This window comes from Conger conger, chromosome 5 (genome assembly GCF_963514075.1).
Source record: "Conger conger chromosome 5, fConCon1.1, whole genome shotgun sequence".
Taxonomy (NCBI): Eukaryota; Metazoa; Chordata; class Actinopteri; order Anguilliformes; family Congridae; genus Conger; species Conger conger.
The window spans coordinates 41558021-41583234 of NC_083764.1; the positions used below are offsets into that span (position 1 = coordinate 41558021).

General features: G+C 40.0%; 1 protein-coding gene across 3 annotated transcripts; it reads right to left on the bottom strand.

Annotated features, from left to right (window-relative positions):
* Positions 1-1002: 1002 nt before the first annotated feature.
* On the bottom strand, positions 1003-13078 carry LOC133129611 (zinc finger protein 414-like). Of its 3 annotated transcripts, none has more exons than XM_061243818.1 (8): positions 12950-13078; positions 12333-12469; positions 12076-12183; positions 11282-11387; positions 9170-9798; positions 8406-8479; positions 7319-7471; positions 1003-6161 (listed from the first exon to the last, which is right to left on the bottom strand). In XM_061243818.1, the coding sequence occupies exons 2-7, from the start codon at positions 12397-12399 to the stop codon at positions 7376-7378; spliced, it is 1080 nt and encodes a 359-aa protein (XP_061099802.1). In that variant the 5' UTR covers positions 12400-12469; positions 12950-13078; the 3' UTR covers positions 1003-6161; positions 7319-7375. The 3 variants fall into 3 exon arrangements, with proteins under 3 accessions (XP_061099802.1, XP_061099801.1, XP_061099800.1); XM_061243817.1 differs by having other exon boundaries at positions 12336-12465; positions 12950-13066; XM_061243816.1 differs by having other exon boundaries at positions 12333-12465; positions 12950-13066.
* Between the last annotated feature and the right edge of the window lie 12136 nt (positions 13079-25214).

Consider the following 25214-nt stretch of genomic DNA (forward strand, 5'->3'; position numbering starts at 1 on the left):
TCCCAGTTCGAATCTTGTTCCGCATTGTCCATCTGTTTGGCTCAGCTCCTTGTCATATTCCCCCACAACGTTCAACACAACATGCTCATAAAATGAAATCCAGTTGAAAAATTTTCCCACACAAATACAGCCAGTTACTGAAATAAATGAAATCAAATGAAATTATCTTCCCCATGGGAGACATCGCAGACTATCTGTGCCATGCTCTTTTATTCCCTCTCGTTTTCTGCTATAAACGACTTGGGTGTGCCGTTCTGTTCTTAACCCCAGCCGTTCGATCTGACAGTCTTCTTGCCAACATATTCTACAGCCCTTCTCTTATGACATTAAAGACAAGCTGAAATCAAAAGGAACTTTTTCCTCAATTTAGGCAATTCTTCATAACCACAAACAAAAAAATTAAAAAATTAAAAAAATATCTTAATTTCCAATACTTGTGTATGTTTCTTTTTCCATCGACCTCCTGTAAAAGGGGATATTATGAGATTTGACGTCATTGTGTTCCATGTCGATGAAATGTCCTACAATTTTCTGTTTCCTCCAATCCATATCATTTTCACACAGCGGTGTGCATCCTCATTTGATGTCCCCGCCCTTCAAAAATTCCCCCGAAAGATCAGTTTCACTCGAGCATGTCATATCACAGAAGCTAGTGCTGCTCTAACTTCCATTTCAGCTTGTTTTTAAAACATCAGTTCTAATTGAGCAGATGTTTTTATTGTGCTCTCTGCAACCTTTCAGAAAGTGAATCAGCTTAATATTACTACAGCACCATGACATTTATTTCTGAAACAATCCATTTGGAGTGCTTTCCACTGGGGCCTATAGTAGCAGTGCGCAGTTCATAAGTGCAAGTGTTTATGCTGTAGAGGTAATTTGGCTGAGGTTAGCTCCAAGCAAAGCTAAACACTAAAAACACAGTCAAACAATTCTGCAGTATGACTAAAGGGCAGATTCATGCAACAAAGGGCACCTGATAAATGACAGAATGTGTCTGAATCATACATTACAAAGGAATTTTATTCTACAAACAAATCTCACAAAAACAGTACTGGCGTATCACAAAAAAGCCATTCAGAAATATACTGTGGATAATTCCTTCAAAAACATCAAAGTGTGTTCGCTATTACCCAGAAGGCCCCTCCTCACTGCTTCTGGTACTCCAGGAAATGGACATGATTGCCTTAAATGAAACCGTCAAATCCTCCAAAAATAGGTAATTTATTTTATCTGCTCCCAGGTGACAAATCCAACCTGAAATCATACCTTCCAGGTTTGGTAGAACAAAATAGAAAGTTGACAGTAGGCGGACAGTGAGTTGAAGATGGGCACAAGCCCAATGGGAATCAAAAGAGGAACATGAGTTTCCACAAACCCACAACACCAGAGGAAGCCATAAATTCTGCTCTTTGTTTTGGATGTTACAAATGAGTTCACACACGAAGCAGAATGGCAAGATATATGACAATAAATTCTCATAAGGAATTAGGAAAACATTCCAAGCGCACGGAAGGAATTCTTCCTTTCAGTAAATGCACGCGAGCCGGGCACAGTGGGAGTCTGAGTACTCTGAGGTGTGTGATGGTTTAGTACAGGATTCATCAAATTTGGTCCTCGAATCCAAATCCAGCCCTGGTCATTATCTTTTCTCCCTGGTTATTAACTGAATGATTAGTGCTCCTGATTGGCCAGACTGTCTTCACACCTGACTCTCGGGAAAAGGGAAAGGGAAAAACCAGCAGTTCCGGGCCCACAAGGACTGTGATTTGATGATCCCTGGTTTGCTGACTGCATAGAAAGAGAGGCTGCACTGTATCTGAACATGACGAAGTCTTCTGACATCATTGAGTCCCTCACCTGGTAAAGAGGTCCTTAATCCATTGTTATCAACAACTTCACATTTAAATAAAAGCAGCAACAGTACTCAACAGCCACCATTGACCTTATAACATGCCAAAATCCCAAAAGGTTAGTATCCGTCAAATGTCCTGTTACAATGATAAATGCATTGTATCTGCAGATTTACTTCATAAACTTTAACACTGCAGAAGACTGCCACCTATCAGGAGAGAGGCAACCATTACATGACAACCCAACTGTCCTATGAACTGAGTGCTGCCAGAGAAACATTTTACTATTGACATGCATGCGTGGAATGGAGACCTAACATCATTGTTTGTTTGGGATTACTTACTGGCTACAGCCATGAACACATAGAATACAGATTAAAACATACACCAGCAGAAACACAAATTCCTTGATCCAGTTGTCTGCCTAAGCACTCCAAATTAATTCTGCTCATGGAAGGAGAGAAAATGCAATGTGTTACATTCCTAAAGATCAAAATCAAAAGGTCACATTTCAAAATGCTCTGAAACTTTCACTTGTCTATCTAATCAGACATCTTCATTGGCTATCTTGACAGAGCAACAGCGAGACGGATTTAGAAACACTGCTGAAGTCAAATACAGATAAGGAAAGCCAAATTCCCACAAAGATTTGAGAACAACAGCACAGCAGTTGTTTGAAAATCTGGCATGAGAAGCAAGTGATGCCTATCAAACACCTGTTTTGAAATGTTGTTTATAGTGACATGCCAATACCTGTAGATGCATCTACAGGAGGTAACGGGGTTTGCAGGCAGAGATTTATGATTATGGCTTTGATTGAGCTTGGTCAAGTTGAAATGTATCATATCATCGACCACAGACACAGCCTGTAATGTGAATAAAAACTCTTCACACCACCAGCCCTTACAGGAGTAGATACGCTCTGATGTGCTGTCCTTTTTCCCTGTCCCCCTGACATTAGCAGTGCCCAAAAATGTTTAACCCTTTCACTTCAAAACCTGTCACGTTTAGCATACTGGCTTGCAGTCCACTTCTATGACTGTTCCATCACGCCCATGTCATACAACTTTAACAAGATGATACTTGAATTATTGCTGGAATCTTGTAAAAAATACATCAGAAACCATGGACTTTTGCTCCTTTGGATGCTTCTGTGGCCTTGTTAGTATAGCAGGCTCTGTCTGTTCAGTCGGAACACTGTCTCTAGTTTGGCTGAAAAGACCCATCCACACGAAGAATGATAACTATAATGACTATATATCATTTAAAAAATCGGATGGAGGAGTCGACACCACAACTATAACGACAACAACAGTGACAAATTATTGTAGGAATCAGTTTCAATTTTCATTTTTTTTTTTTCATTTGCATGATTCTACAACATTGACACTGCCCATTACATAGCCCAGAGACTATTACAGAATGTTATCATTAAGCAGTGTGGATGCTCACATCATTATTGTTATAGTAATTATAGTTATAGTTGTTGGTGTGGATGGGCCTTCAGACATTTTCCTGCCTACTGGAGCATTCACAATATTGAACTACAAAGAAATATATTAAAACCAATTAAGTAGTCAATGGACTACACTCAGTAAATGCTAGTAAGAGAACTTGAAACTGAATATTTATCTTGATTACATACAATATTACACCCACCAATTTACACATGTCCATGTTTGCATCAACCAAATTAAAAGATATCTTGCCACGCAACATTATTATAATTCAGGTGAACCAAGTATCATTTGACCAATGCCATAATATGAATATGACTGAGAATAGCACTCGCAGTCCATCCCAATACCCTGTAATTTCTATTTTAATCAACATGAAGTTCAGGTCAGACAACACAGGGAGAGGTCTGGGTTTATGTACACCGATGAAAAGACAACCTCATAACATTAAGATACTCTTTGACCTTATAGAACAACATCAAACAAGTGGACCTTGAAGCAGTCCTGAGATTGCCCAGAAAGCACACCATGAAACTATCAATAAACACTTGTGTTCAAAAACCAATCTTTCAAAACAACCTTACTCCCTTTTTAAGCAGTATGAAAGCCAAAAATGCCCAAAGATTCAACTCATATCTTTGCCAGGGACATAATGTATTGTCTTTTTTTCTTTCTTTTTTTTTTAAAATAAATATTGTATTTTTAATAAATTTTTTCCAGATTTTTCCCTTTTTCTCCCAATTTGGTAGCCAATTGTACCTCGTCTGATTCAATTGGAGGTAGTCGTATTAGATGTACCGCCCGTACCCCGTCCCTCGGCGGCCCGAATGAGAACGACACGCCTTCTTCAAGCCGTCTCGTCTCATGCCCGTTGCCGTGATTCCGAGGCGCCCGAGGTGCTTATTGTGCGGCGATCTAATAACCCTGCCAAGTCCCTCCCTCTGGAGCAGCGAGCCAATTATTGCTGCCCCACGTGAGTCGGCCAAACTTGGCTTTTGGCAGGACCGAGAATCGAACCCCGGTCTGCAACTGCAGCAAACTGCAACCGCAAGTTTGCTGCGTCTTAGCCTGTTGCGCCACCGCGGCTCTTATTGTCTTTTTTTCTGAGTTTATTGACTGTAGGTGTTGCACACATAGAGGCGCCAGCAATCATTACAGGAAGAGGCATCCCAAAGATCAATCAACAATTTCCTTTAGATTATCTTTGATACTTCACAGTGATACATATCAGCGATTAATGTTAATACTAACACTAGCAGAAGTACACAACAGTAATTTGTAAAATCCCTTATGATCTTCCATTAGCCAACACACCTTCAAATGAACTAAACATTCACCATAAACACTTGGAATTCAATATGAAAATGAGTTGAAACATTACATTACATTATTGGCATTTGGCAGATGCTCTTATCCAGACCGACATACAGTTGATTAGACTAAGCAGGAGACGATCCCCCGATCTTGCGTGTCCCAGTCATTTACCTTAACCACTACGCTACAGGCCGCCCCAAAACGATACACAACTTTGCTTGTGTGAGGGTGAGATTGTGGTGTCTCACGGTTCACGTACTTAAACATGTAAGCTAAATTAAAGAAATTGTAAATTTTATGGAGGTAAAAACATATATTATTGAGGTTTTATTGAGTGCCCCAATGGGTTTTTTATTTTTTTTGAATGCGATGAGAAATTTCTGATTTCTGACAGCAGTACAAGCTACTTTCGAGGTAGGCTACTCGTTTCTTGTTTTTCACCCTCAAAACGTACCAAATTTCAAGACCCCTGAATACTGAGAAGTAAACTGCCACTTCAAAAAGAGACTTCGGAGCCAGGGCCAGCAATATCATAGGGCACTGCTCCACTGTGTTCAACAGGGGCATCAAACGTCTTAAATATACGCAGTGGAGACTTCAAATATTAAAAATATGTCCAGTTGGATGGATATAAGGAGTACAACTGGGATTGTAACCTGAAGGTTACATGGTTCGACTTTAAGACTCCATTGAAGGCTCTGCCATTGTACCCTAGAGTAAGGTACTAAACCTGAATTGATTCAGTATACACTCAGTGACCACTTTTATTAGGTATTTTTATACTTATTCTTGGAATTATTCTTCTGTGGTTACGTGTGGTTATTTAATAGACTGCCTATTTTGCTCTGACCTCTCTCATTAACAAGGTGTTTTTTCCCCACAAAGCTGCTGCTCACCGGATGTTGTTTTTCGCACTATTCCTTGTAAACTCCACAGTTCCCAGCAGATCAGCAGTTTCTGAGATACTAAAAGCACCCTGTCTGGTACAAACGATCATTACATGGGGAAAACCACTTAGATTACATTTCTTCCCCATTCTGATGTTTGGTCTGAACAACAAGTGGATCTCTTGGCCATGTTTGCATGCATTGGGTTGCTGCCACATGATCAGTGGATTAGATCATCGTATTAACAAGCTGGTGTACAGGTCTACCTAATAAAGTTGTCACTAAATGTATAGCCAGCTGTATTAAGTGGACAGCATTTCATAAAAATAAAAAAAATAAAAAATGCAAGTAACTAGGAAAAACAGCACTTGCTAATGCCTGTAATGTAAAGTACAAGCTTATAAATACACAGCAGAGACATTTATGAGTTGATCGCATGATAAACTAATGCAAATAATTTCTTCTAAGTGATCTAAGGGTTATTAAATGCATAATATCGCCATTCTATTAGCCAGTCTACCTTCCTAGGCGCATTTTACTGTAGGTCAGATTAAAATGATGTGCAGTAGACAAATTCAATCACAGCTGGGTATAGACGGCAGTCTCTGTGTCCGATGATATCTTTGGTTGGAATGGAGGGGAGCCCCTGTTATCTGAAATAAAAGAAAAAAGAAAACATATTGAACAATTGTGGAGGGGGATGCAAGGCAATACAAACTTCCTGAAGTCAAACTACTTACTACTAGTTACTAGTAGTAGTTACTAGTTACTACTGCCACATGCTTTTACTATGTTATACTTCACTATGCTGCCATGGCCCCAGATAATGTGGAAATCTGAACTTTATGCCAATGTCAATTTGATTTAGGTCTACCCCAGAGTTTAATCCTTATCAGCCTTACTAAGGTCTTCCCCCAATCTTATCAATACCAGTTTAATTAAAACATTAGTCTTAATGAGGTATTTGCCAGTTAAATCCTTACTAGTCTACCCTAAATCTTAGCAATACCAGTCTGAACAAAGTGTACACCAAAGTCTACCCTAATGCTGGGTTCACATCATATGTGGGTTATGAAATGACCTCTTTCCAACGGTGGGAAAAAGTGGTAATTCCGAGTAAGAAAATGTGAACTTTCTGACAGCACCAATATCTCCAACCTGCCAGTCAAACAAGTGTGTGATTGTAGCAAGAAAGATACCTTTCACATATTATTTTACTATTTTGTGTATTTATATTTGCATTTAACAAGGCACATGATTGCCTTCATGAGTTTCCCGAAGCGTGTGTGCGTGACCATGTGTGACCACTTCATGCCATAGCAAAATGTTAACAGCTTAACTGAGTTATACAACTCAATCGTAATCATGCCAAATTGACAGAAGCCTAAGCCCTGGCCTTACCCATGCCAGCTTCACTGAAGCCTCAGCATTGGCCTACCCATGTGATCTTGACTGAAGCCTAACGCAGATCTTAACGTTGTGAGCTTGACTGAAGCCTAACGCAGGTCTTAACGTTGTGAGCTTGACTGAAGCCTAACGTAGATCTTAACGTTGTGAGCTTGACTGAAGCCTAATGCAGGTCTTAACATTGTGAGCTTGACTGAAGCCTAACGCAGGTCTTAACGTTGTGAGCTTGACTGAAGCCTAACGCAGGTCTTAACGATGTGAGCTTGACTGAAGCCTAACGCAGGTCTTAACGTTGTGAGCTTGACTGAAGCCTAACGCAGGTCTTACGGGTATGAGCTTGACTGAAGGCTAAGCCCCGGTGTTACCTGTGTGATCTTGACCGAAGCCAAACCTCTGGTCTTACCCATGTCGGTCTGAGCCCGCCCAGCCGGGCTCCTGTGTTGGCCCTCAATGTGGGCGGTCATCTCCTGCCGAGTAGGGGTGGAGTGGCCGCACTGGAGGCAACTGTAGCGCCCCCTGGTGTGCTCCCAGAGGATGCGGCTGCTGAAAGACTGCCCTAAGCAGGGGGGAAGGGGAGAACATACTCAAGAAAGCCTTTTCAGTCTGTCCAAAACCTGGCACGGGTGGCTCAATGCAAAAGAATTTCCAACCTGGAACATCTGATCAAATTAACGCATCTAAAATGGATCCAGTTGCCAAAGAGGAAAATATTATGACAACCAAAGCAATGACAAATTGGTTTCATTTACTTGCTCTTTATTGATCTATTATATTAAATTGTTAAGGGAGCAGGAGACATCTCTACCCTGGACCAAGACATTGATGTTCAGGGATAAACAGAAGATTCATTAAAATAAAAACGAAGACATTGTAATTATGAAACATTCTTCAAAAGCCTTAGAACACCTCATAATAAAAGGGTTAGTCATTGTGAAAGAATGTTGTTAATACTAACTGCAGCAGCTGTTTTTTTCATTAGAACATGTTTAATCTGTGAAGCAAGCAATGTAAGCAGTCAGATTTCATTCCAGGCTACAGAGAGGCCTGCAAGACATCTGCCACAAAACCACATCCATGCAAGCGTTCTTTCTTTCACTTTCTCACTCACTCACACACACGCACACATACACACAACACTACTCACAGCCAGACAGCCACTAGGGCCAGGGAGGGCAGCAGAGGCAGGGGATTGTGGGAAAGCGTGTTGGAATTAGGGGCTGCTACTGTTAACACAGGAACACTCTAGGGGAGGGCTGGGGGCCTGGCTGGGAGGGCTAGGGGCCTACATGTACACATCCCATGCCCAGTGAGTGGCTGGCTGATAGGAAAGCACACAGCACTCGAGTCAGAGCCACACCCAGGAAGTGTACAGGGAGCACCAAAAGGGTGGGGTTTCTGTGCCGATACGCAAAGCCGTCGCCTCAAGACTCGAGTGCCGTGACGGGCCGCCCCCATCAGTGCATGTGCGGACCGCAGTCTCCGTTCCTCACCTGGGCTTCACCTGCACTTATACTCTGACTGCTGGGATGACTGTTCCTTCTGAGCAATAGGGGCCCGGGCGTGTCTGGCAGGACAGTGCACACGACAAAACACACAGTTCACTCAACACTGGAATGGCCGAGGCTGCGATCGGTCAAGTTGACTGACGCCAGCCCAACACAATTGTCGGAGAAATAGATCACTATGACAACAATTTAGCTTTGGGCTAACTCTTCAAAATCAGCGTCAGTGTACTCAACTGTTTGGACAAAACGGGTATTACATGAGCATTACAAGAGAAGGTGATGGCATTCCACTCAGGATGCTCATGACTAGATTGATATGATCCCTGTAAAAGAAGAAATCATCTCCTGACTCTCTGACTCTCCAACATTTACTGTGGAAAACAAAGTTGATTAAATGTCCATCCACACCAAGAACTATAAAAATAACCATATGATGTGAGCATCCACACTGCTGAACGATAACGTTCTGTAAATACTGTAGGCTATGTCATCAGCCTTTTTCCATGTGGCGCCCTGTAAATTTAGTTGGATTTTGATTGCCAGTCAGAATTTTATCATACATGCAGCTCTAAAAAATCACTCTAAAACTGATTCCAAAGATATTGTTTGTCACTATCGTTGTCATCATAGTCACCACTTTCCAACAATTTGGAAAACAATATATTTAGTTATCGTTCTTGGTGTGGAAGGCTTGTGAAATTGAGATTTTTGGTCAACACTGAAGAAAGAAACGCCTAAAGCTCACTCACCTTGGTTCTTCTTCCACACGGCGTTCGAGCCTGGCGGGGTGGGCGGTGCTGGGGAGGCGGGGGCGACGGGTCGGCCTGGGCGCTGCCCGGGGGGAGCGGGAGGAGAAGTGGAGGAGACGGGGGGAGGGTAAGGCAGTGGAGAGGAGGAGGAGGAGGAGGAGGGTGTGGTGGACGGGATGAAGGACCCGGGGGGCGGTCCGGGCTGCAGCGGCTCAGCGGGGAACGTTGTGGGCTCAGAGAGAGAGAACGAGCCTGGGGGCGGAGCAGGAGCGGCGGCTGGGGCCGGGGGAGAGGAAGGGGAGGTGGGCAGGGCCTGCGGGGTTTCGGGGGGAAGGCTGTTGACCGTAGCCTGGAGGCAGGCGAGGGGCGTGGCGGGGACGGACTCTGCAGTGGTTGGGACGGGCTCTAGCTCCATTGGTTCCTCCTTTATGGGGGTCTGGGCATCGGCGGGAAGACCCCCGGGAGCCGTGCCGTCATATGGTGCGGACTCAGGCACTTCTGTCATAGCCGTGGCGCCCGGCGAGGTCATTTCCTCCCTGGCGGCCTTGCTCTTCGCCACCTTGGCGCAAGTGTGAAGGTGTTTGAAGAGTGCGCGGTAAGACCGGAGTTTGGCCCTGCAGCTCTCACACCTGCATTAACAACGAACAGCAAGGAGCTGAAAAAGACCACGGCAAGACCACAGCTTGGCCCGACACACAACAAAGAATGAACATTACATTACATTACATTACATTACGTGGCATTTAGCAGACACTCTTATCCAGAGCGACGTACAACAAAGTGCAAATCAAATACAAGAACAAGTGCAAAAGTGGACCTGAGAGGACAGTACAGTTCCGAGTCCTAGTGTAAACATACATAAATTCAGAACCCTTGAAGAGTACAAACAACTTTCAAACCAGCATACCACAGTTGGCAGCTAGAATACAACAATACAACAGCCAATAAAAACAACAATACCTATACAAGTAACGATATCTATACATAAGTGCCATTACGGTCTAAGGCTAATCACGGTGATTGTGAGTTGGGGAGGGAAAGGTATAGCCTGAAGAGATGGGTCTTCAGTCTGCGCTTGAAGGAGGTCAGAGACTCTGCTGTTCTGACATCCACCGGGAGGTCATTCCACCACCGTGGGATCAGGACTAGATACTGAAAGATTTTTTTTTTGTTGAGGACTTGTAGTATCCTCCTCCAGCACAACCAAGAATCTTGGGGGACCCTTGATGGTTATCTCACCCTTGCTCCACTCATATCCTTCCTCCACTACCAGAACCCGCAGGCTCTTCCTCCCTAACATACGCTGTACCCATCTCCATCTCCTGATGGAGAAAGCCACCCAGCTCCTAGTCCAGGTCCTCATCATCTCCCACCGGGATTACTGCAAACCCCTCCAGCTGGTCCAGTAAGCTGCAGTCGGCCTGACTACTAGTCAGCCCAGGTTGGCTCATGTCACTCTATTTTTCATTGTCCTCCACTGACTATGTATTACTGCATGCTTCAACTTCAAGGCACTAGTGTTGGCATTCCAGGCTGCTAAGGGGACTTCCCTACTGTACATCCCAACTTTTAAGATGTTAATAAATATCTAATCCCTCCCCATATTTCAACACAGACTGAAAACACACCTTTTCAGATTGTACCTTAAGTCCTCCTTCCTGATTTACACCCCAGCAAGAAAAGAAAATTGCACTTATGATGACTAGTGTTTTTGGTCATAACTGCTCTACATGCATGTTTTGCTATTTATGGATTTGATGCTTTTCACGTGTTGAGGAGCTTATGCACTTGTAAATTGCTTTGGATTAAAAGCATCTGCTAAATGACTAAAATGTAAATGAATAGTCCAAACTAAAAAGAAACAGCTGAGAAGCCAAATCTTCAATTACTTGGTGCTCTAAAATTGGGGGGGCATGTATAAAAAGGGCTGTAATACCAACACAGATCACCAGGTATGGATGTAACCCCTCAAATAAATGGTGCTAGTCTGCACTTTAACCTCATATTCATGGTTTCATTTCAGATTGAATGTGCTGGAATACATAGCCAATACAAATAAATTGCACCATTGTTCAAACACTTACAGACCTCACTGTATCATCACACACTCACAGGAAATAATGGTTTGGCTTGTAGTGGTGCCTCATGTGCTCCATCAAGTGTTGCATGCTGGGAAAGGTGCCATTGCAGCCCAGTGCTGAGCAATGAAATGCCTTCCCTAGAAAGAGACAGACAGCAATTCACAATAAAAACTTGAAATAAATGGTTACAGTGCCATGAAAAAGTATTTTAATGAATTTGGGTTTACACAAGTTTCCCTTGGTCTAATTCTATATTTTAATCCATTCAGTGTGACATGTATCCAATAATAGAGGAAACAAAGAAGGGGGCAAACACTTCACGTCACAGTATATAGTGGTTCATTTATGTAGCATTTTAGGCTCATGATTCACAATATCACAATGACGTCTCATCAATATGCCTAAGACTCCCAAAACATAGTGCTTTGACAAGGGTAAGTTTATGTCAGTTCAACACACTTTTGCATCATTGATTTGAATGACAATTTTGACAATTTGTGACGATGGGGTCCAAAAGTGTGTTGAATTGAAATGGACTTACCCACAACTTGCTGGTCACCTTCCTTGGTGCTTTTTGAATAGTACTGAGATAAGGCAACCCATCAGCATTTCTAATTAGGGTCTGTTAAGCTGCAGTTCAATTCCCTGACTACCTGCCATGCATGTATGAATAGATTACACAGTAACCCAAAACACACTGTTACACTATTATCTTGTGGCAAGTCTGTACCATAATACTCTTCATGGTTTATTCTGTTGTGGGAAGCAGAAATTGATTTAGGCAGCAGTGCTCTGCACTGTGGGACCAGGCCTGAGTGTCATCACCTGGAAGGGACTGTGTGGGGATCTGGTGGCTCTCTATGTGGGTGGATAACTGCTGTATGTTTGAGAAGTTCTGCTTGCAGCCATAGAATGAACAGCTCAAAATGGTTCCTGTGGAAAGAAGAGCAAAAGCCTAAAGAAGGAATCCTTTAAGGATAAATTATTTTATTGTTATATGTTAAAAGGCACTGAACAACATCAATATGAATGCAAATACTTAAAAACAAACAATATAAGAAATTATCAACTAATTGTACGACTACCATGTTCGTTGGTAGATGCTTGCGGTTGTGGGGTCGGATTACATTCGGCAATTCCGGCAGACATCCCTGGTGCTTTTCCGTCAACAGGCCGGGAAGATCCGGTGGAGGTCAGCAGTTTTTGTAGTTCAGACTATCTGGAACACATTGATCATTTTACTGAAATGACACGGGGGTCACACCGAGCAAGTATGACACCAGATGTAACTGATTTAAGCTGGTAGCTGCCTAACAAGTAAAAACACGATATTTCGTTTTATGCTCGGTTGAAAAGCTTAGCTAGCCTTTTACCATTGGCTACAGTTCATGAGTTCATGTTTTGAATAACATGTTTTTATTAGGTAACAACACAAAACATTGGTTGACTGTTATGAGAGCCTTTTGTTTTTGCGAAGAACGACAAACATTGTTTCCGTACTTGATCTAGTGTAAAAAAACGAAAACGCTGTTGGATTGCCAACTGATGCGCTATCGATCTAACGTTAGTAAGTTCATGTTTTTGCATCAAACCGCTAGATAGCTGTTTAGATAATATAAGCCTAATGTATCGCTATCTGCAACATTTAATACCCAGCTATTTTTAACTGCGAGGAACAGTATTTTCCAAAATAACTCACCATAGACTGTATACAACGACTCTGAATGTATATAATTGTTTATAAAGCAATAAGACGGTCAATTAAAAGATAGTAGGAAATGCAGCGTTTCAAACACTGACATTTTATGAATTCACCATTTTGGATCTGAGTTAAATCATCGCGAGAATAGAACAAAGAACAGCGCGCTTGTAATGCGGCAAGAAACCAGAAGAGCGCTGTTGTTATAATGTAGTTTATATATAATTTCCTGGCGTACTTTGCTTGACGTACAAGTATGCTTTTTGTGCATTTTTATGCAGTGTGTGCAGTTTTATGAGCAGCATACACACCAACACAAAACATATGCACACATCAACACATCACACATTTATGTCTGATGTCTGGCCCTGGGTTGCTGAACTGATGATTCTATTTTGCAGAAAGAGATACTGAAGCACATAATGTCCCTCAGAGAAGGGCTCTGTTTATATTCACCCTGAGGACATAAACGATTGCATTATCTCAGATGGAATAAAACATCCTCAGGGAGAGCTGTAAAGTAGAAAGCTTCAAGGTCCCAGTACTGCTGTCAGTATAGTTATGAGTTTTGAGAGAAGAGGTGCATTGCTGTGGTCTGTGTAGAGAGTAGGCTTATTGCAGTATTGATCACAGTGTAAGCCATTAAGATAATTAATACAGAAGAGCTCTGATGTGGACACCTTGTAAAACTGAATATATACGGTGGGCACCTAAATTATTGGTACTAAAACATTTTTAAAAAAACGTTTAAAAAATAAACTATATGATTACTGAGATACACTCAAAATGCTGAATATGTGAAAAATACTGAATTAATGTTTCAATGGAACCAACCAAAATAAAACATTCATTTAAAAAAGAAATATATTGAACCAAAATCAAGTTTCCATAATTAATGCCACCCCTGATTTATTATTTGGTGCATTCATCTCTGGCAAGGATAACAGCATGGAGTATTTTCCTGTAATGCTTGACAAGGTTAAGGAACACATTTGGAGGGATTCTAGACCATTCCTCCATGCAGATAATTCAGTTCACATCCCTGGGTTTGCTCTGCGCTGTGGGACCAGGCCTGAGTGTCATCACCTGGAAGGGACTGTGTGGGGATCTGGTGTTGAATGTTTTGGTCTCTCTCTTTCCTGCACACTACAGAGTTATGCCTGTTAAAACATGGTTTCATTTGAATATAACACCATGTTACATTTATTTATTTATTCATTGCATGACCCTAATGAAACTTTAATAATAATGAGACTATAATATATGAACAGCACTGTCATCAATTAGTTTGCTGCTGAAATGTTTAACCCCCTTTGCTGTTGCCACTCCTGGTACTTGCACACGAGAACAAGCACTGCTTTCCCCACTCCAGCGTTCATTTTTACAAAATGGGTGCCCTCTGATACAGGGTTTGAAGAAATTCTCTGTCCTAGCTGAGGCCACACCAAGCTTGGTGCTTGATTCTCTGGTCTATGCATCTAGTCCAGGGATGGGTAAGGCAGGCCGTATCTGTTTCTGGATTTCAGACCAACTTCTACTCTTCGTTATTTAATTAGCCCAATCGTTTACATGATCTGTCATTTGTAGTAACATTCCGTGATATATACAGAGCTGATAAATGTTCTTGTCTTGTAGCATTTTATTGTGGTCAGATTTACGAGTGAATTGGTCATGGTTCATACGGCTAATTAGCTGATTGAGCCAGGGTAACGGGTGGCAGCAAAATTATTCAACATTTAGTTGAAGTATTCTGAAATTCTATAATATTTTTTGGACAGCTTGCACTCCTGCTGCTGTAGCCTATCCATTTAGAGGTTTGACGGGTTGTGTGTTCAGAGATGCTCTTCTGCATACCATTGTTGTAATGCGTGGTTATTTGCATAACTGTCACCTTCCTGTCAGCTTCAACCAGTCTGGCCTTTGTCTCATTAACAATGCATTTCTGCCTGCAGAACTACTGCTCACTGGATGTTTATTTATTTCTCACACCATTCTCTGCAAACTCTAGAGACTGTTGTGCATGAAAATCAACAGCAGTTTCTGAGATACTCTAGCACCAGCAATCATTCCACAGATTCACATTTCTTCCCCATTCTAACATTTAGTCTGAAAATCATCTGAACCTCTTGACAATGTCTGCATGTTTTTATGCATTTAGTTGCTGCCACATGATTGGCTGATTAAATATGTGAATTAAAAAGCTGGTGTACATGTCTAACTAATAAAGTGATCACTGACTGTATGATTATGTGGAAATCTCTTTTTTCTTATCAGCGCTTTATATTAGCCATCTACTCTGGCATTACAAATGAAAAGTGGGGTAAGTGCATAACATGAAGATAATGGATAATGATAATGAATGAAGATAATGGACTTTGTATAGAAAGCGATGTAATTCCTTCACAGATCACCAAATATGTATGTAGCAGTGGAGGCTCCTCCATAGAGGTGGAGGAGGCCTGGCCTCCCCAATAATTTGAGAGAAGAGAGAGATTTAAAAAAAACAATAAATATATTTATTTTATTTATTTATTTTAACAAAAAACATATTTTTTATTTTTTATATTCATATTATTTTAGTTTTGTTCATAAATCTAAATTTTCCCATGGCTAAAACCCAATATTGCAATTGTAAAGCAACAGGCCAGATTTCCCTATCAGTTTGTATTAAGGGAGGCCAGGCCTCCCCTAGGAAATGAGATTCTCATAGAAGTCAATGTAATGCATTTTTTTTCATGCCAATATGTGATTGGCCAGATCACTGAAAATGGGTGGGCAACGGAGGCCTGGCCTCACCATGCATTGTGTCCAGGGCTGAAAGATTGACATTTTGTTCGTCCAATCACATGCTACTGGTTCATTTGGAATCAACTATCCTTTCCTTTCCTATTCAACACAGAAGCCATTTTGAGAATTCGCTAGTCACTTCAGTCAAACAAACACTCGCCATAGTGGCTACGAGTGTCCTATCAACTTGTGCTTTTCAGGAAATTTAGAGAACACCCCTGGCTATCATCCCTGGAGTTTATAGCTCATTTGGCCAAACACTTTTGTTTAAAACTACCTCGGAAGTCGGCGAGATTCTAGCGCAATTTGAGATCTTGGGCTGGAGATATGCAGATTCCAGATACTAGGGAGTGAGAATGACATTCAATAGGTCATGTTAGACACCATTTGGGATTTATTGAACAGTTTTATTTTTAATGTAGTCCATTTCGTTTTATTACAAGTCAATTTAATAATCTTCCATATCAAATTACCGAATTGTTGCTCTGTGAGGAAATTCACTCTAAATACGAATAGAGTGCTGCCCTCTAGTGGATAACGTTAACGTTAGCTAAAGCCAACTGGAACCATATTTTTACATATTTTATATTAAATATATTGAATAAAACTACATATGATAAAGAAAGTGTTATCTTATCTTTTTTATATGCTAAACTTGATTAAATTGGTGATTACATGTTGAAGCTGTAGAAGAATGAAAAATGTAAGCTAAACAAAATTGTTTTTAACTACATAATTAAAATTCCTGCCTTTTACACATGTTCACTTGGCATTTATATTACATCCAAATGTCATTTCTCAGCTTAATTATCAGGCAGGCTCATAGACTTACAGCAATGTCATTTCTTCAGGAAGGCACAAGGCTAAGCTCTGCACAATGAATTTCATCAGCCAGAACTTTCTGACTGTAGCTTACACTCCAAATAGTATGCCTTTGGCCAGCACAAAGACAGATAAGAGAACAGGGAACATTCCATCGCGAGTGAAGTGAGCAAGCGGAAAAAAATGGCCTCCTCAATTCTGGAAGTCACCAGCCTCCACTGGTATGTAGGTACCTTCAAATTTATATTCATGGTTTCATTTAAAATCCAAGGTGCTGGAGTACAGAGCCAAAAGAACAGAAATTGTACCACTGTCCAAAAACTGATGTATTGCGTTGTATATGGCCTGTTTTTAAGCCTGGTATCTCGTTGCCCAGAAGGCTTATGTGAGTTTTGTGCATGGTGCATTTTTCTGCATTGTTCTACAAACAAGATGCTGTGAGCTGAGAACTAGAAGACTCTAAAAGACATTTTTGAAAAAAAGTAATTATTTTTATTGTCATAAATACATGTGTGAAGTTTTATACAAAAATACTGTTTCAAAGTTTGAAAAAATGCAAGTTGTCTCTGCTTGGAGCCCATTCACTTTGGAATCTTTGAAGCTCAATATCTCAAAACTCTCAGAACGCCTTCTAATTCTCAGCTCACGCCTAGTAATTATACTTGCATATTTGCATTTAATTAAAGGCCACTAAGTCAGTGCTGACCTTTGCAAAAGCTTCTTTGTGATATGTTTAAGAGGCTCCATATTAAGACAGATTTGATGGTTATTCAAAGGCACTCATTGTCCTGAATCTGTTCACTGCGTTGATTTGTGAATGCTTCGGATACAATGGCATTGTGAGAGGCTGAATGTAAAATAACATTTGGATGTACTGAGTCTGCCTTTATGTCTTGTCAGAAGCCGATCAGAGGACTGTCAGTACAGCTCTGTTAGTAGCTGAGCCTCAAAGAAGAATACTATTTCAATCTATTTATTGAACCATTTACACTGTTCTTGCTAACTCACATATTCTAGATACTAAACTAGACTGTTTTATGAAGAAACATGGAAGTTGGTCATTTTAATAGTTCTATTTTTAGACATGATTGAAAGTATGATTCATATGAAATCATATATATAAAAGGAACACTACAGATTGTGGGAAACTACAAATATTAGGCTAATTTCTTGAGCTGAGCTGTCCTCGGGGCTTAGTGATAATTGTAATATTATAATAAAAGTACTGCTGTAGAGAATGTTGTACTTGATATTTTGGTTTGATATTTCTGTCACTTTGCGCATCCACTGTATATTTTATTAAATATGTGCATTTCAGACATTTAGTTCAGGTTTTTATCGCTAGTCTTCTGTTTAAAGGGGCGGGTCACTGTTTTTATTATTAAATTATTATTTATATTCTAGTGCATATTTTAAATTGGCCCAGACAGTTTTGTGTGGAACTAAGGATATTTTAGATATTGGCCTTCCAATTTCTGGTAATGGCTAAAAGTGCATTCAGGAATTTTGAAAAGTGTTGAATTCTACAATATAAAATTGATATTTATGTCCATAATTGTGAATAAATGCTGTAACAGCTTCTGGAAACATAACATCTCTGTAGAAGTTGCATATTCTTCTTTGAAGGTAGGTCTACTTGAAGTGTAGCCTTGAAGTGTAGCCATCCCCAGCTGGTTCGAGAAACTACTGTCGGCTAAATATGTAAAATATCCTTCATTATACATAGAATTAAATAAATACACTAAAACAAATAAATATCCCTTTAACGTAAACAATTGATAACTTTCCAGCAGATGGCGCCACGTCTGTATGGTTTCATTAATGTTGACCATAAATTCGCAGGTTGACATTAGGCTTATTTGAGTTGACTTTCGGCTCGCCTCAAAAACGGGCGAGAGTAGTCGATTACAGTCGGGGGAGGAGTCTGCTCGCCTGCTCGCCTCGCCTAACAATTGCGATATCATGGTCTATTTTTGTTTTGCACATTCAAATTTATAGACCACGATACAAACGAAGAGGTTAGGACTGACTATGAAACATCGATAAAATAGCACCTTTAACTTCTTGTCTACAAGTGAACTGGATACAAATAATACAATAGACTATGGTTGCTGGGAAATTGCTTATTTTCTTACATACGTACACTTACCTAAACATATATATATATACACACACTCAAAGAGCACTTTATTAGGAACATTTTTACTTTATTACACCTACTCATTCATGCGATTATCTAATCAGCCAATTGTGTGGCAGCAGTGCAATGCATACAATCATGTAGATATGAGTCAGGAGCTTCAGTTACTGTTCACATAAACCATCAGAATGTGGAAAAAATGTGGACTTTGACTGTGGAATGATTGTTGGTGTCAGAGTATTTTGAGTATCTCAGAAACTGCTGATCTCCTGGGATTTTCACACTCTCTAGAGTTTTCAAAGAACGGTGCCAAAAACAAACAAAAAAATCCAGTGAGCAGCAGTTCTGCAGACAGAAATGCCTTGTTAATGAGAGACGTCAGGGGAGAATGACCAGACTGGTGAAAGCTGTAACAGTAACACAAATAACCACACATAACAACAGTGGTATACAGAAGTGCGTCTCTGAACACACAACGCATCATAACTCTAAGTGGATAGGGTACAGCAGTATAAGTCTAAATAATAGTCTAATAAATTGCTCAGTGAGTGTATATTAAAATTTACCTGTGTATACAATTGGGCCTACATCTGGCAATTTCGGCTAAGTATAATTTTTGAGACCATTGATAATGTTAATTACCTAATTATTCTTCGGACTATAATACTCACAACAAATTGATCAAGTTTTGACTCAAGAGTGAATCAAGTTTTCATTTATTATTTGTATTATTATTATAACATTAAATTACATGTTATTTAGCTGAGCTTATTATTATTCATTATTATTATTATTATTATTATTATTATTATTAGTAGTAGTAGTAGTAGTAGTAGTAGTAGTAGTAGTAGTATTTGATACAGGAGTTTGTGTACCAAGAGCTTCTTCAACTTACTTTCTCATTATATTTTACAGGTTTTGAAATATCTGTATCAAAACCTTTAAACGAGGTTTTGATACAGATATTTCGAAATTGACTCCATTGCAGAGATATTTATTAAGACAGCATTTATGAGGAATGTGTAAAGTGTTCAATTGTGAATGTCAGTACAGAATTTTTATATACAATTTTTGGTTCCAGTCAGGGAGGAAAGATTGTTTATATCTAGCAAGTATGTAGGCTAGTTGGTTAGCTATCAGCTAGTGAGCCAGTATATACTAGCAAGCATCAGTAATCAGGACACCCTACCAAACCAAACCCATAGAATGATGCATTTGCCACAAAACGAACAGTTCGCAAAGCATGACTACTGTATGTCTTTGGTCGGTGCGTAAAAAACACATGTTTTCGTTGGAATGCCAACCACCTAGCTCAGCTAGCTAGCCAATGAGCTAGCCAAAAAATGTTCTGACATGTTTGTAAACGATCAAAATATCCCAACACTCTAAAATCAACTGCCAACAGGAGAGTCTGATGTCTGTTTTGTGTGTAAGGACTTTGCTAGCTAGCTAAAACTAAAGGGAAGCCCCTTCCTCGGAAGAAGCCAATTCATGTTGTGCACATTCAGTGGCATTAACATCGCATATTAACAACCAGAAATTTGATATCAAAATTCTGAAACTTAATATCAAAATTCTGAAAATTTTTTACTTAAAATCAAATAAAATGTTGCTTGCACTATAGTAGCTCACGAGGTGATCGCTAACCAATTAGCCTTCATAGCTACTAGCTATAAACAATCTTTCCTCTCTGTCCGGAACCTGAAATTTGATATCAAATTTCAGAAAACTGAGAGGCTATCAAATTTCTGTAGACTGAAATTCAATATGAACTGACTGATCTCAAATTGACGAACGTTGGTATCAAAATTCGAAAATCTGATATCAAGTTTCTAAATCTTGATATGTAATTTAAGTTGAAAAAACTTTCGTCAATTTGATATCAGTCAGTTCATATTGAATTTCAGTCTTCAGAAATTTGATAGCCTCTCAGTTTTCTGTATTTTGATATCAAATTTCAGGTGCCGGTCAGAGAGGAAAGATTGTTTATAGCTAGTAGCCTGATATCAAATTTCAACGGATTATAAAACGGCTCTTGCCATACGTGCAGTCGGATTTCCAGAGCAAGTCGGACAACATTCTAACCGTCATGTAATGCGCTTGGCAAGGCGGTGGTCAAATCTGCGCAGGCCTAGCTCATCTCATACAAGCCTATTGTCTTTTTATAACTGCCCTTTAGCCAGGCAGGAGTATGTCTATGGGAGTAGGCCTACCATAAATAACAAGGATTCGTGAAACAAACAGCTGAACCTCAGAGCTGGATGAATTAATCCCAAACCTCATACTTTGTGAGTTTCAACCTACTTTGGTCAATTTTATATGAACGGTTATTTGCTGTAAATTTGCTGCCCTCAGACCCCAGAGGGTTAAGAACTCTCACTTAATTCATATTGGGCCAATACTAGGCTATGTCGGAGGGTCTGGCAGGCTTGATGTAATGTGGTGCCACAGTTTCACACTATTGCGTTGCAAGAGTGGTTGTTTCATTTGGCATGTGGCCATCATTTTGATTTTAATATATTTGAATACATGCCACATGTATACAAGTATTAAGCAATATACGTTTGAATATATTCGTTTTTTCCGTTGAAACCGGTGTCTTAAATATAGTTTTAACAAACTGATTTAATGAAGTGCCAAAGTTGCAGGATACAAAACCGAGTCAGAAGATTCCAAAAGTCTGTGTCACACTCTCATGGCCACAGAAAAAAGCAGTAGACATGTGGAACGGATTAATGTTCAGTCAGTCGAATGTTCTGCCAAGAGCCCCCTCCCTGTTCTTTTCGTGCGGTACGTGTCCAATAAGCGTTCTTTTTTTTCAGAACGCTTCCCAAAACTACTTCACATAACTGAAGTATTCGCGAACAGTTGATGTACTTCATGTAGTCTACTGTGCCGGTGCACAAAAATATGTGTATTTGTTTAATGGACTTGTAACAATTCAGCGAAGGTTAAAGTTTTTTTAGGTGCAGTAGACTACATGAACACAATTTTTTTCGGTGCGGAAATACAAATCGGCTATGCATTCAGAGTCCTGAGCAAAGTGGCAGCACACGTAAAGAGCGTATCTTACCATTTCATAATATATTCGTGAATACGATTCAGATACAGTAGTCAATTTTCCATTTAAATAAAATATATTTCCAAGATCAGAAAAGATGCAAGAAAATATGCTAATTATTGCGCTTTCATGTAATATAGCCCACGATTAAAAAGCCACACGTTGCCATTTAGTTCTGGACCGATCTGGGGAATTGTCCCTTATACATAGCTTGATTCTACCAGTGAGCGTGGTACAGCCACTTTACAGAGTTAATATCATTTAGTTGTAATAATATTGTTCAGCCTAATATAATACAGCAACATATGATCGTTAATCGACAAGAACTACGTCTGTATAGGCTTTGACTGAATCTTATCTAATGAATTTCGTTCTTTAATGAAGGGGAGTTCAGGACACGGCAGAGGTACAGTTACGTAACATTATTTGTTCGCTAAATCATAACAATACCCGTTTCTATGGCATATAAGCCTCCGGCGAGTCTAAACATTAAACCTAAACTATTACTGTCATTATAACTATACTGTCACGGCCCAACCTGTGTTGGGGTGTCTTGTTCCTCTCTCTCCTGCGGGTGGTTGTTCGCTGGGTGGCGCAGGCAGGGGTGTCGCCTGCACATCTGATGGTCATTGTGGCTGCAGGGATAATGGGCTGTTTGGGCCTCAGTGATGTCTCTCTCACTGATTGGCGTGCTGCTGGAGAGAGGGCGCCTGGTCTTGTGTTTGTTGGTTTGTTTGAATTTATTTTTATGTTTGTATTATGTCTTATTTTGTCTGATGTTGTGAAATATTTTGTTTAACTATCTCCCATGCATGATCTCCATTTTTGTTGCAAACAAAACAGACCAGTTTGCAACAATACATAGGCTAAACATTAGACCTAAACTATAAGCCGATTAAGTGGATGCTTTCTAGGTCATTCTCTTTTTCAGAATAGGCCTAAGGTCAACCAATGAACCCATTTTATTGTGAAAATAACATTTCCATATTAATTATTTAGATTGTTTTGTAATCCAGATGATCTCACATGCAACAAAAATGTATGTAAATAAGCAGAAGGTGGTTCATTGACTTAGACAAACTGTTATAAGCCTTTCGTCTTGGAATCAGATCTTGACCATGCTTGAGGTGACTGTGGCTGGTAACCCTGCAGTGTCATTCATAATTGTGTCATTCAGGAAAGGCGAGTTTTGCTTGGCAGAGAATTCCCATCCATGGAAGATAGCAAGAAAACAAAACTCTTGAATATTTGTAATGCATTTTGCATCAAGCGAGTTCACTGTGTAGTCTGCCTTTCTCTTCCCATTTTCTGTATTCTAGTCCCCCTGTGCTTGTGCATGTTTCTTTGTTATGATTGTTGTTAATGTTTGACTTGACCAAATGCTTAAATCATTCACAATAAACAGAGCTGGAGGATACTGTTCTTTTGTTTATTTATTTTTTGTTTCTTTGACAGTTGGTAGAGAGGTAAGGGGTGTGTTTTGGGGGCACACCTAACACCTAATTGATTCTGTTTGCTTATCACATGCTTGTCACGAGTATATAGCTTTGGCAGTCAGAGTCAGCGCGGTGTGTCTTGTGCAGATAAACTGACTGAAACCCTACTATACACAACAAGTACTGTGATAGTCCACCAAGGACATGATAAGATGGGCTTTGAAATGAGGTATGTTTTCCTTTAAAAAGAGCTGGCTCCCACCCCTGTGCCCTGTTCCCTGGTCTCAGTTCTAGGAAAGCTTGAAGCGGCAGAAACATTTGCATAAATCACCATGTGCCCTTGTGAGATGACACTAGGCCTCAAACATTGGTGAATGCTTACATGCATACTCCTGCAGCCTCACTGTTATAACATCCCAACACCCAGGATGCCTCTTGAGAGTTTTATATAACATGTTATTTGAAAATAACATGTAAACAAATGGAGGCACCGCTTTTGGCCCTGAAATATTTCTCTGTCACTGGGTTCTCTGATCTGCTTTCTAACCCTGCTACTGGAACCGTAGATAGAAACACACATTTCAGTGCATGTACCAGAGATTTCAAATAGATGTTCCTTTAACTTACAGACTCATCTCCATATGCTTATACTGAGGAATATTGGCAGTATTGTTGAAGTGGATATATTGATATGTAGATTGATTTATGAGACATATTTTCTGCAGGAGGTTGCTACAGTCAATCTTTGTTGCGGCAACTTGTCTGGGTATTATTTTTACTTCAATGCAGGAATTGAATCATGTGATGTGGTCTGTAGGCCAATGGTTGCAATCTTTGCTGCTGGTTTAAAAGTTCTGAATATCAGCCAATATACACAAGGGAGGAGAGAGGGAAATCACAAGATGTTCTCCGTCTCAAATACAGACTCATTAAATCATAGCAGGACTTCTGGGCTGTGAAATTTGGGTCAGTGTAGCCACAGGAGTGGAAGTTAAAGAGAACACCGTTACAGTTAGGAGACAGGCTTGCTGTCCCTGTCAACAGGGCGAGTTTATTATACTTTAAAGGTGAAATTTAAGTGAACATACTGTTCTGCCTTTAATAAGGGAATGTGACAGAACAGCAACATACAAATGGGAGTTTCAGCTGCCTTCATTTAGATTATTTAAAAATCAAAACATTCAGCAGTCAGCTATTTTAAAGTGAGCATCATTATCCCTGTGGCTCTTGTCTTATCCATGCATTCTTGCCACATTTATTTAAGGCTCCATTAAATAGGCTACATCTTGGCTCTGCACAAGAGAAGGTTATGAAGAGTGCATGTGACAATTCCAGTTTCATAAAATTGCACCATGCACCCAAAGATTAACAGTAGACTACAATTAAAGTTGAATTAATATTTGCAAAATATCAGTTGTGCATCAATGTCAGTTCATTCAGAATAGTATTTGTGTTTTGTAACGAATGTGCTTTTAGTATTACTGCAAGTAGAAAAATAGCTATCGATATAAAATTCAATTTATTGGGCCCATTGATTCCATTCCCTTAAATTACAATGGGTGGTTCAGTTCGAGAATATAAGTCCTATATGCTACGTTGAATTCATGTTTTTTTCAGCGGTCCCCCACTGTAATCATTTTGGCATCCACGATAACACCGATTTTTCATATTGTACTTATAGCATGCAATTATTGTTCAAGTGTATTCAGATGTAGCCTACAATACGAATCGCGAAAAGGTTCGTTTGAAAAATAAAATAATTATATTTCCTCTGCAATACAGAACTATGTAGCTTATTTTGCGATGTACGCTGTTTCTACGTGTTAGATTTTGTCGGAGGCAATAATTTAATTGCACGCTCGCACACTTCGCAGTCTTTTCCCGAATAAGGTTAAAATAAGGCAGCGTAATGTTTATGTTTCTGTTGAGAACAAAGCGATCCGCTTTCAGCGTGTCGTGCCCGTTTCGTCATTCAGCGCTACGCTGTCTACGTGCTGTTTTGGGGGCCGTGTTTACTGT